The sequence below is a fragment of the Cicer arietinum genome, chromosome 1 (genome assembly GCF_000331145.2).
Source record: "Cicer arietinum cultivar CDC Frontier isolate Library 1 chromosome 1, Cicar.CDCFrontier_v2.0, whole genome shotgun sequence".
Taxonomy (NCBI): domain Eukaryota; kingdom Viridiplantae; phylum Streptophyta; class Magnoliopsida; order Fabales; family Fabaceae; genus Cicer; species Cicer arietinum.
Window position 1 is genome coordinate 8,925,048 of NC_021160.2, and position 12,478 is coordinate 8,937,525.

General features: G+C 25.2%; 1 protein-coding gene across 1 annotated transcript; it reads left to right on the forward strand.

The window, feature by feature from the left end:
• The first annotated feature begins 3,032 nt into the window (after positions 1 to 3,032).
• Positions 3,033 to 5,387, forward strand: LOC101494837 (chitinase-like protein 2). The gene is made up of 3 exons (XM_004487731.4): positions 3,033 to 3,449; positions 4,444 to 4,603; positions 4,745 to 5,387. Exons 1-3 carry the CDS (start codon positions 3,074 to 3,076, stop codon positions 5,163 to 5,165), a joined length of 957 nt encoding a protein of 318 aa, XP_004487788.1. The 5' UTR covers positions 3,033 to 3,073; the 3' UTR covers positions 5,166 to 5,387.
• The last annotated feature ends 7,091 nt before the right edge of the window (positions 5,388 to 12,478 follow it).

Genomic DNA, 12,478 nt, shown 5'->3' on the forward strand with positions numbered 1-12,478 from the left:
GACATGGAATAAGAACCTACATAATTCACTTGATTTGAAGATTGCATACTCAATCAAAACGTTAGTACATTAAATTGTTCCCACGAACTGATTTTATTATCATCAAAACAAGTAAAACTCGTAATTTTTCAAACCAACTTAGTTCTAACATCACCTGATATAAAACATGGGTTCTTCTAAAATAGTAAATACCTATATCGAGTACTTACTCGTACTGGTACTCGTGGTACTATGTTTTTCCACATTATTTTATTGCGAGTGAAATTGATGTTTTTTTTTAATATATTAGTATATTATTATTTGTGTATTTAATTTAATTTATTGTTGTAAGCGAACACAATTTATGACTTTTTTATTTTTTATTATAATTTTATATTTAGATTGAATAATTTAATTCTCTTAATTAAATTCTATAAAAAATTCATATTTTTTATACCCGATATCAGTATGATCCCTGTATCTATGCATCATAGCAGTCCCTCATGTTTTTTTCAACTTGAAAGAATTTGTTCCCCTAAATCTATGACTTATTAGGTAAATCACATTAATTAAGAAAATTTGTTATGATATTAAATTTATTAACAATTGGTATGATTTTACAAGTTTACTCTTAATTAGTATAGAGATAATTATTTAATATTTTTATTAGATTATTTATTAAAAATTACAACAAAAAACGTAATATAATTATTGATATGTTGGTAGAAAAAAATGAATGTAGTTAAAAATTTAAAAGATGTTTTATAAAAAAGTCAAGAAAAATTTATTGATGAGATATAAAGTCATTTGGTAGTTTAATATTTGTTGATGAGATATAAAGTCATTTAATTAATATATATTTATAGTAAAATGATTTTATATTTTATTTATATTTATATTTATATTTTAATCCTCTAGTTTTTAGGGAAATGTGACCTTAGGAATATAGAGTTTGACTGATAAATAGTCATTCGATTTCAGATTTTTCCAATAATATCTCTTAACTGATATTCATAATAATTGAGCCAAATTATTTGATTTATTATTTATTTTTATATAAATTTTCATTTTTCAATATAAAGACTATAATATTAAATAATCTCAATTATATAAAGGGTATAATTGAAAAATAATTATAAATTATAAATTGAATTTATAAAACACCTATCATTTTAAAACAATATAAATGCTAAAACAAACCAAAGTTTTGAAATAAAGGGATTATTTGTTACTGAATGCGTTCTTGTCTACTGCAATATTCATCTTAAAATAAATATGAACTATTTTATGTTTTTCAAGAAAAAGTATAAATAAAAAAGTGTTATAATTTTACAAATTATTCTTATTGAGTCATGAAGTTTAAGAGAGATGATCATTTATTAATGTAATTCAGTCCTGTTTTAATGAAGATGATAATTTTTTTATTACTTCTCCACTTACTGATGATGAATTTAATTAGGCTAATTTTTGGTATGCATTCTGATAAAAGTCTAGGTCCTCACAGATTTAAGTCTGACAAAAATTTCCCTTTGGTCAATTTTAGATTGACTAATCCCCTCAACTTGAGAGACAGCAGTTTTTAAAAATAAATTTTGTTAGTATTCTTTAAAACTCTATATTTGTAAAGAGTAATTAAATCTTTAGTCTCTTATATGATATTTATATAAGACAAAGGACTCTTATTGACCACAATGAACTTTAAAGATAGTTAAAATGTATAAAATAATGAAAGTTTGTTTTTAATAAAATCAATATAAGACTTTGATTTTAGTTTTTAGAAGTCTTTTATATTTTATCTCTTAATTCTTTATTAGACTTTAGTAAAAATAAAATCTATGTAGCTGTTCACACTTTAGTAGGTGTCAAACTATATAAGTATAATAATTAACCTCGTTCAAAAAATGTATAATAAACTATGAAATCATAAAAATCCACTCTTAATTTTTCAATTATTTATGATAGTTTCAAACTTTTTCATCAACTCCATAATTTAGGAAAACTACAGGTAAACAATAAAAAATTAGATGAAGAAATTCCCCCTTTGTAAGGTTACTTCAAAGTCCAAACTCCAAGCATTTCCTTTTCAGGTCCAAATTATTTTCATTTAATTCAGAATTTTGGGCCTCAAGAAAGATGCCCCAAAATAGTAAAATCATAGACTTTGGGCCTGTGTATAATGCTGGTGGAATTTTCTTTTTCTGGACTATGTCAACATGTTGACAAAAAAAATAAATAAAAAAACTATAAGAACATCAATTGTAAACAATTATAACACAAGTGTTTATCATATAATTGTTTATGTATAAATTATTTTTATAATATAGATAAAATAAATTTAATTGTTTTTATATAAAATTATTTTTATAAATTACTTTGGAGAACATATAAAATTAATTAAAAATAACTTATTAACATATCATAAATTATTTTTATAATTTTTCCAAAAGAATTTCATAAATATTTATGTTAATAAAAAAAACTAAAATAAAACATTCCAAAGAAACCATAATATCACTTCATATGCACTTTGTACTATCTAAAGTATACTTCTAGAAAAAACATGTCATCATGAAAATATACTTCCAAAATACCTATGTGATTTTATTTTAAAAATACAGAGCATAAAATGTTTTAGCTACAAAAATGATGATTTATAAACCATCATTTTAGTCGTTGAGAGGGTAGAACGTTGTCACTTTAATTCGTCACTAAACCAATTTTTTTTAATTAATTCTCGAACTATCAAAACATTAATTAATTTAATATTTAACATCACAATAGTTACGTATTATTTTGACAACGTCCTGTACTTTTATAGACGAAAAGATCACCCTCACATCACAAGTATTTATTTCTTCTAAAAAAAAAAAGGCCAAAGGGTTTGTTTACTTCCTTTGTACTCAAAAACATGTATGAGAATGGAAGCAAAAGCTCCACCAATTCAAACTCTGAAAAACCTATTCCTCCTAACAAGTTCAAATCTCACTTTCCATCCCTTTCACTTCACATCACACACTTTCTCTAGAACTCTCCTTCTAAATTCCATAAATCACACACATTTCTCTCATTACATTCCAAACCAGAACACAAAAAGATGAATTCCAAATGGGTATTTTTTGTATTGATCATAGCAACAATGTTAGTAACACTGGAAGCACAAACATCAGTGAAACCATTGGTGAAAACAGTGAAGGGAAAGAAAGTATGTGACAAAGGGTGGGAATGCAAAGGTTGGTCTGTGTATTGTTGCAATGAGACAATCTCTGACTATTTACAAACATACCAATTTGAGAATTTGTTTTCAAAGAGGAATGATCCTGTGGCACATGCTGCTGGATTTTGGGACTATCGTTCTTTTATTACTGCTGCTGCACTTTATCAGCCTCTTGGATTTGGAACAAGTGGTGGAAAACATGGTGGTCAGAAAGAGGTTGCTGCTTTCCTTGGTCATGTTGGAAGCAAGACATCTTGTAAGTTGTAATTTTCATTATTATATTTTCTATGATGTCATCATTAATTTCTTTGGGGGACTAAATTATTCTTTGATCTTATGTTTTTTTTTGTTGCATGATATTTGAGATATAGTTAGATTTGATGATTAATTTGTTATATATATGCATATTTGAATCATTTGATGATTCAATGCACACACATTGGGATAGATCTCCCTAGTTCACATTAGGATTTATAAAAATTAAATATTATATATACATATACAGTTAATTTTTGTAAAAAGGAAACATACTAATGATTTTTGTTGAATTAAGAATCGATCTGTCTATCAATAATTTATTCAACCATAATTAATTCACAGTCCTATTGAACTAGATCGAATTAGGTTGAATTGGATTAAATTGTAGTTTGAATTAGGTCGGATTGAATTAAACCATGGTTGGTTCACATGTCAATGGTATCAGATCGAGTATCGAATTAAGTTAAACCATATTAAACCACAAAATTCAACTTGTCCTTCTTTTGGCTTATAAAAAAAAATTTAAATGATTTTTTATTTATATTTATTTGTCGTTCAATTCAACAATAGCTGAACCGATTGAACTATGACTCAGAAGCCTCATATGTTTGATCTTCGACTGAGTCAATAATTAAATCTCACGAATCAATTGGTTCATCTAAACCAATTGGTTCAATCGCTTGAATGTAAAATCGACCAATTTTTCAATTTATTCAACCACAATTCATTCAGTCATATAGAACTAGATCGAATTTAGTTGAACTGAATAGAACTACAATTGAGAGTTGTAATAATAAAATGAGATCTAATCAATGAGATCATTTCCGACCGCAGAATCCTGCTGATTCACCAAACATGATTTGTGCGAAGGAAAAATAATAAAATATTTGGATGAAATTAAATAATTATTAACCTCCCCATCTAGATATTATTTAGATTTGTTTTAAGATATCAAATTGTAAGGTAATAATATCTTGAATTTTTTTTTTCAGGTGGTTATGGGGTAGCTACTGGGGGACCCTTAGCTTGGGGTTTATGCTACAATAAGGAATTGAGCCCTGATAAATTCTATTGTGATGATTACTACAAATTAACCTATCCATGCTCTCCTGGTGCAGCTTACTATGGTCGTGGTGCCATACCAATTTACTGGTACATATTCATATTTTGATTTTTCTTTTCAATTTTCCATAATTTCAAACCATTAATCTGATCCAGCACTATTAGAATTAGGAGAACTTATAAATAAATAAATTAAAAAAAGAAAGATTTTCTTAATGCCTTTGATTACAGGAATTACAACTATGGAAAAGCTGGGGAAGCATTAAAAGTGGATCTATTAAACCATCCAGAATACATAGAACAAAATGCAACATTAGCCTTCCAAGCAGCAATATGGAAATGGATGACCCCACCTGAAAAACACATACCTTCAGCCCATGATGTTTTTATTGGAAATTGGAAACCAACAAAAAATGACACATTGTCCAAAAGGGTACCTGGATTTGGTGCCACAATCAATGTTTTATATGGTGATCAAGTTTGTGGCCAAGGTTCTGATAATGAAGCAATGAATAACATAATTTCTCATTATCTTTATTACCTTGATTTATTGGGAGTTGGTAGAGAAGAGGCAGGGCCTAATGAAATTCTCTCTTGTGCTGAACAAGCTGCTTTTAAACCATCTGGCTCACCTTCTTCAACAAGTACTTGAATTGATGAGGTTTTAATTCTAATTGTGAATTCTTCAAATCATGCAAAATGTAATGTGTATAGATTATTATGAATATGCTATATATCTTGCTTCTTTTTTTATGTTTTTTTTTACTCAATGATCATGGTATGATTTGGATATATTTTTGAACAATATGTATAAAATTGAATATTTTATCATTAAAAATTGTCTCAACAATTTTTTGTTGATATTTGTGTGATATATGTATTTCACTAATAAAAATGTTACAAAATTGTATATTCAAAATAATATAAGGTTCAGACATGCGAGAATTTATTTGTATGAGAATTTTAGAGAATTCAGATGCTTCAATTAAACTTTTTTTATTTTCAATTCTTTTGTTTGTTTGGATAGTAGTTAAATTATTCATGCTTAAATATTTCTAAAGAATATAGAGTAATTTGGAATTTTTGAAAATTTGTAACGACCGATTTATAATTTTTTGATAGTTTATAGAGATCAATTTTCAATTTCTGAAATGAATAGACATCCATTTGCAAAACTTGAAAAATATAAGGACCAATTTGCTAAACTGTCAAAAATAAATAGATACTAATGTGCAAATTTTAGAAAAATATAATGATCAATTTGAGATTCACATGGTATAAAGTAACAAATGAATTTCAAATTCTTACCTTTTAAGTGGTGTTTAAAATTTCTCAAATTTAGCTTTAATAAAATACTTCATTTTTTTAAGCAAGGATTAGAGTGAAAAAATATCACATAATAAAATTAGCATCCTAACTATCTTGGCACATCAAAACTACCATATATCATTTGTAGCCTAAAAAGTTTATTGAACAAAAATAATATAAAAAACTTGAGAGACTATACCTAAATTTAAGGAAATTAATGAAGATGACCGACTATATCTCGTTAAAAAACCTCAGAAAGTTAAATGGATAAAACCAATCATAAAATATTTCATAAAATTTTGCCATTTAAAAAACTCTCTATATTTATAATCCAAAAAGTTGAAATTTATATACAGAAATTTGAATTGCCCTTCAAATTTACATTACCTAAAAATACAAATACACTTAATTCGTTTTCCTTCTATTTTTCTTTTTTTGACTAATTCATTTTGCCTCTTATTTATAACAAGAAGAAATTAACTATTTGTGTAGTTTGAATTATTTATGTGTTTTGAGTTTTTTAAAAAGTAAAACTTATTTCAATTTTGAATTTTGGTTTAGAGTTTTAAGGTGAGTTAATTTTTAGTTTTAAATAATATTTGACACATAAACATAAGAAAAAAGTAAGTTTTTTATTGAAAAATAACTATTATATTATTTTACAAAAATAAAATGATTTAAATTATAAATTTATCTATTCAATAATAATTTTAATAATAGTGGTTGGAAAAGTTATTTTTGAAGGTGCGACAAGCAATTGTCGAAGTGGTGTTCGTAGGTTAGAGGTGAATGTGAGGGTCGAAGATGGTGATCAGATGTAGCAAGTGAGAATCAGAGTGGTGACCAGCAAAAATTGGAGTAATCGAAAGTGATAGTGGTTGTCACTTGATGTTGAAGTGGTAAAAAACGGTGGTAGAAGTAATACTAACTTACAATGGTTAGAATGGTGGTCGGTAATGTCTAAAGTAATTGATGATAAAATTATTTTTAGAGTGTTGTTCAATTAGTCATAGTAGTAATCAATGACCATTGATGGTGATGTATTAGAGTTAAAAAAAAAGAGTTATAAATACCACTTTTTAACTTTGAGTTTAATGAAAAACTATTTTAAAATCAAATAAAAACCCAAATTAACCTTATTTTAACGAAACATATTTTTGTATTTTGTTTTCAAAAAGTTTAAAATCCAACAACTAAAAACTCAGTGTCCATAAATTTTCAATTGTAATTAGTTAAGATTTTAAAACCCCAACCCTTTTAATTTATTTAAAGTTCTAAATTTTTCATAATCTATTAAAAATTACAAATTAATTGAATAAATTTATGTAAAAGTGTCAATTTGCCCTCTCTTGAAATCCTAATCACACATTCTATATCATTCTTCAAGTTTTATTAATTTGTTTTATATAAATATTTTACGTCTCAAATTCTTCTTTGAGTCCTAATATTATAATAAAAAAATGAATTTGAATAATCTGAAATTGAACTTGATTAATTTCAACCATTGAAATAATTTAGGATAGATTTCATTTTGTAGCAACTATGGTAATCTTCCGTAAATTGTGTTGAATTTTTTTTAAAATCTTGTTAAAGTGTTTTGGATTTGTTATTTTTTAAGTTAGAGCTCGTCATTTGTTGTTGTTGTTTTTCTCTACTTTATGATTTTTCTAGAGCGTTTCACTGAGAAGTGGTGTTTCATGGCTGTTGGGGTTTGTGTTGATGAATTTTTGGGGTTTTAAGTTTGATTAATTAATGGGGTGTTGATAAAATATCACACTCAAAGTGTTTCATGTTAGCAACTTTATATGAATAAATTTAAACAAAATATCAAAAGTCGAGAATTGAATATAATTATAAAGGTACAATATAATTTTAATCTAATTTTTTATTTTATTTATCGAGATTAAAATCAAATTTGCTTTATTTTGAAGGAATTAAAAGCACTATTAACGTTTTTTTTATACTTATGGATGGCTTAGAAGTTGATAACTTTGAAATTATAAATACATATTTTTTCTTTCAAATACTACCTACATCGTTTAATATAAGATTCAATTTATAATATTTTTTTTTTGAAAAATTACTTTTCATGGGGGATTAATTTATCTTCCTCATGATGGTCTTTATTGTCTACTTGTTGGTTAAAAAGAGAATGAAAAAATTATTTGAAGTATTTTGATAAAACAATAACTAATATAATTAAAATTATCAAGAAAACAGCACAATAAATTTCTAGAAAATATATAATAATAATTAAAATATAATCAGTATTATGATTTAGTTATATGAGTTTAATTATAAGAGATCATAATCATTTATAGATATGACTTTAGAGTAAATATAATAAAATTTAAATTTCTTATAATCTAATAATTCTTATTAATTAACAGTATAAAAATTATTTATACCGAAAATGTATTAGTGGTATTTATGTAATGGGTTTTTGAATTAGTGATTATAACTTTACTTTTTGTTTGTGATATATGAATTGGCTTTAGAGAAGTCATAGGGGTGGACAAGACTAATGAGCAGTGCATGGTCCAATATGGTTCCTCTTATTGGGTCCTAAAATCTGTTGGTGTTTGGACCTTGCTAAACGTAAAATTATCTATTGTCAACTCCACAAGCATTTGATGACACCTAGAGCCAGGGAACAACTTTTTTTGAGAATAGTAATATAGCTTCATAAAATAATAATAATTCAGATAAAATTGAATTATTTAAAATTGTGATTTAATGAGAAAATACAATTATAATAAAAATATGATAAACTTTATATAGTGATCATAATTAGACTGATAAAACTTAGTTAATATATAACTAGTATTAATAAATTTGTAATTATTTTAAACAAACTCCAATAATATTTTATAAATTTACGATTATGTCCTACAACTTTACTCACCTCTATATTTTTTGAAAATCGTATTTTTTGGATTAAACTTTTTGGACTATATTTCATTTGAAAGTATATTTTATAACAACACAAAATTCACGTTTTTTTTTACTTTTTTATATGTATGTTTCTGAAGTGATATTGAGTGGCGTTGAAAAATCTATTTTTCAACGATGACATTTTGTATTGACTAAATCTTAAGTTTCGAATATTTAATTCAAATATTCTTTAGTGCATTGAAAAATTAAGAATTATCTACAATTTTTATTTCAACATTCTATAAAAGGAAATCATTTACCAATTTATCAATATATATTTATATATATATTGAGATTAGACGTATTATTTTTAGTCTACAAAATTGTTTTGCAAAGGAAGAAATCGTGATTTTCAAGTGAGATCATGGATCCCAATATATTTGTGGTTTACCATAATTTTAGGACAACAAAAATTACAACTTACATGTTATGCCATGTTTGATTGATACATTTAAATATGAAGAATAAGAAATAAAAAGAGTAATTTAAATTATTAAAAAAAGAGTAATTTAAAAATATAGAATAAAAAACCTTCTATTGTCATTAATAAAGTATAGGATAAAAAATCTATTGCTAAACTAAATGCTGCCTAGATATGTTATTGTTTTAATAAGAAAAAATTTAAGTGAGAAAAATTTACTAAGACAAGAAATTTTATGAAAACTCATATGTAGGTGTCGTAAAAATACTTATCTATTTATTTTTAGGTTAAATATGTTTCTATAGAGACTTTTTTGCTGTACTAAAGTATCTATTTTTTTTAAATATTTAAAATAAGAACTAAAAATAAATAATTTTGAAAAGAAAATTAAAAAGTTGAGAATTTTTTAATGATCAAAAAATAAAATTTTGAAATTTTATAAGTACTCAAATTTATTTAACCATCTTTTTTTTCACTCCTTTACAATTTTTAAAAAAAGATAATGTAATTCACTTCACCAATAAGAAGATTGCTAAATTAAATACTACCAATATATATTTTGCTTTATTGAGTTGTTTGCTTATTTATGAAAGAAACCTTGTTACTTGATTAAAACGCAATTGAACTTTAGGTCTTGCTTTATAGCTAGTGTTACATATTTTATTTTAGGGGTTATTCTTTGAAGGCACATCACCAAATTCGTTCTTTTACCCTCAAATCCTCTTATATATGCAAAAAGGTGAAAATAGTTCGTTCCTATCTTCTATATGAATCTATAGCGACCTATAAAATGTAAATATAATATAGCAAAGCATAATTGGATGGCTACAAAAATATAATAAAATAAATCCAAGATTGATCTCAAAGTTAAGGTTGGCAGTCACACACTAATCAGTTATTGGTCTGCCACAACGATGGGACTCAATTGTGACAACTAATTGTCTACTTGTTCACAAAATATTTCCAACATCCTAATCCTAATGACAAGAATCAATAACTCCGTATTCTATCTAAATCAAGAACTATTTCTCCTTTATTTTTATTTGTTTTGTTTTGTTTTGATAAATAAAAATATTTCTTTTTTATTTATTTGGTATATGCTTCTAAAAAATTCCCCATTTAATTTCATGTTTTGTGAAATTTATTAGTTATTAAAGGTGATTTAAGTAATAAATTATTTTTTTTTATTAAAGTTGCACAGATTTAATATAATAAATTAGTTTTTTAATATACATAGTTTGATCGATTTCAATTATATTACATTGCAAAGATAATCTTTATATATATTTATTTTTTAAACTGTGATTTGAACAATGACTTATGTATAATGATTCACTTTCTATTATGTCATCTTTTTAAGCAAAACTTTTCAATTAAAGTTATTGTACTTGAATAAGTTTGCCAAATAAAAAAATGTGTTATATAATATTTTAATAATTTCATCATATTTTCTTTGATATTCCATCTTATAATCTCTAGATATATAATATTTTTGTATATTTTAATGTATAATATATTAAAATAATTTATTTGTAAAGAAGATACAACATAAAAATATTAATATACAAAGTCTACAAATTTTAATTTTTTTTAAACAATAGACGTGGCGTGAGATAGAATTAAACTATCTGGATAATGGATAATGCAACGGTTCTTGCAAATAGGTGATTCAATTTCAAAGTGATCCTCTTAGTATGGTTGATATGATACCACACAATTTCAATATATTTTAACTACCTTGATTTGATTGATTCTCTGATCACATATTGTTCCCTGCTGTAGTTAGACTTTTGATTCCAATTTTCAATCATGTAGGACCCCACTATAATATATTTCATTATATATGTTGATGTTAATCAATACCCAAACCAATAATTCCTCTTTTAGTTTATACAAAACAACATATTGTAAATTGAAAATAACAACAATCAACGGTGACCAAAACAAGGTAAATTTTAATAACATATAGTATATGATAAAAACTTCAACATTGGGTTGGTAAAACCTTGTAAATTGAAAATAACAACAATCAACGGTGACCAAAAAAAGGTAAATTTTAATAACATATAGTATATGATAAAAACTTCAACATTGGGTAGGTAAAACCTTTGGAATGTCAAATCAAAGTTTCGTTTGAAAGAAAAACTAGTGAATGATAATTATTAAATCAAATCATGTAATAAATAAATAATTGATCCTTGGATACTTTAGCATGACCTTAGAAACTTCATTGTGCAAGAAAACTTCCAATTGGATAACATGTTTCCGGAAGGGCAATGTCTTTACGTCACATTAATTTAAGGATAAGAATGTATACATATGATTCATCAATCAACAACTATACAAGAACCATACTTTGCCATGACACTATTTGCACTTTGTTGCTTGTTCTTTTATAGCATCAATTTTGTGAACTATTGCTGAGGTGGATGATATATTGTTCTCATCTATCTTATTATATAAATGTATGTGAAGATCAATGGATTTGGTTTCATTGGTGGAAATAGCTATGTTGTTTTTTTTTTCCTAATATAAAATTGGTCATAAAAAATCAATGCTCCCAAATGGATAGAATTTGTGGGTCCATTTTATTTATGATCCAGTTGAGTTTGTTGAGGCTCATTTCCATTGTCATCTCTACAATCTAACGCCTACCTCCTTTCTCTTTCATTCTCTCTATTTCATTGTAGAAAGATAGATGTGGCTTACACATCATGCACGAAAGTAGCACTCAAAATGTAATAAATAGGATAGGATATTTACATATTGATGGCCACCATGCCACATGAATATAATAATTCATTTTTTGTATAGTTTTAGTAAACTCATAGCTATAGCTCAACAAATTTAATTATTTTGATTATGAGCATGGACTGTTTGTTATATCTTTCCTAAAAATGATTTTATTGTATTATATTTTTTGTTACAATTTTTATAAAATAAATTTAAAAATAAATTAAAAATAAATTTTCAAATAAAAAAAATTAATTTAAATAGATTATCTTAAAATATTATTTTAAATATGTTATAATTTTTTTTGGATAATAAAATTTTAAAAATTGATTAAGTCCTAGCTTAACTAGTAAAAATATCGACATTGTTTCGTTGAACATCATATCTCAGATTTAAACTATATATCTCGCAGTTATGTGTGTTTTCTAGGCAGTTTTATAATATGGTAGACATTTCTATTATCCAATGGTATAATAGAAGTTTACATTTGAATGGTTTAGTCACATTACACTGTGATGTTTACTTGGTTTAGTTGTAATTGACTTGCAAGCTTAACACATCAAATGGAC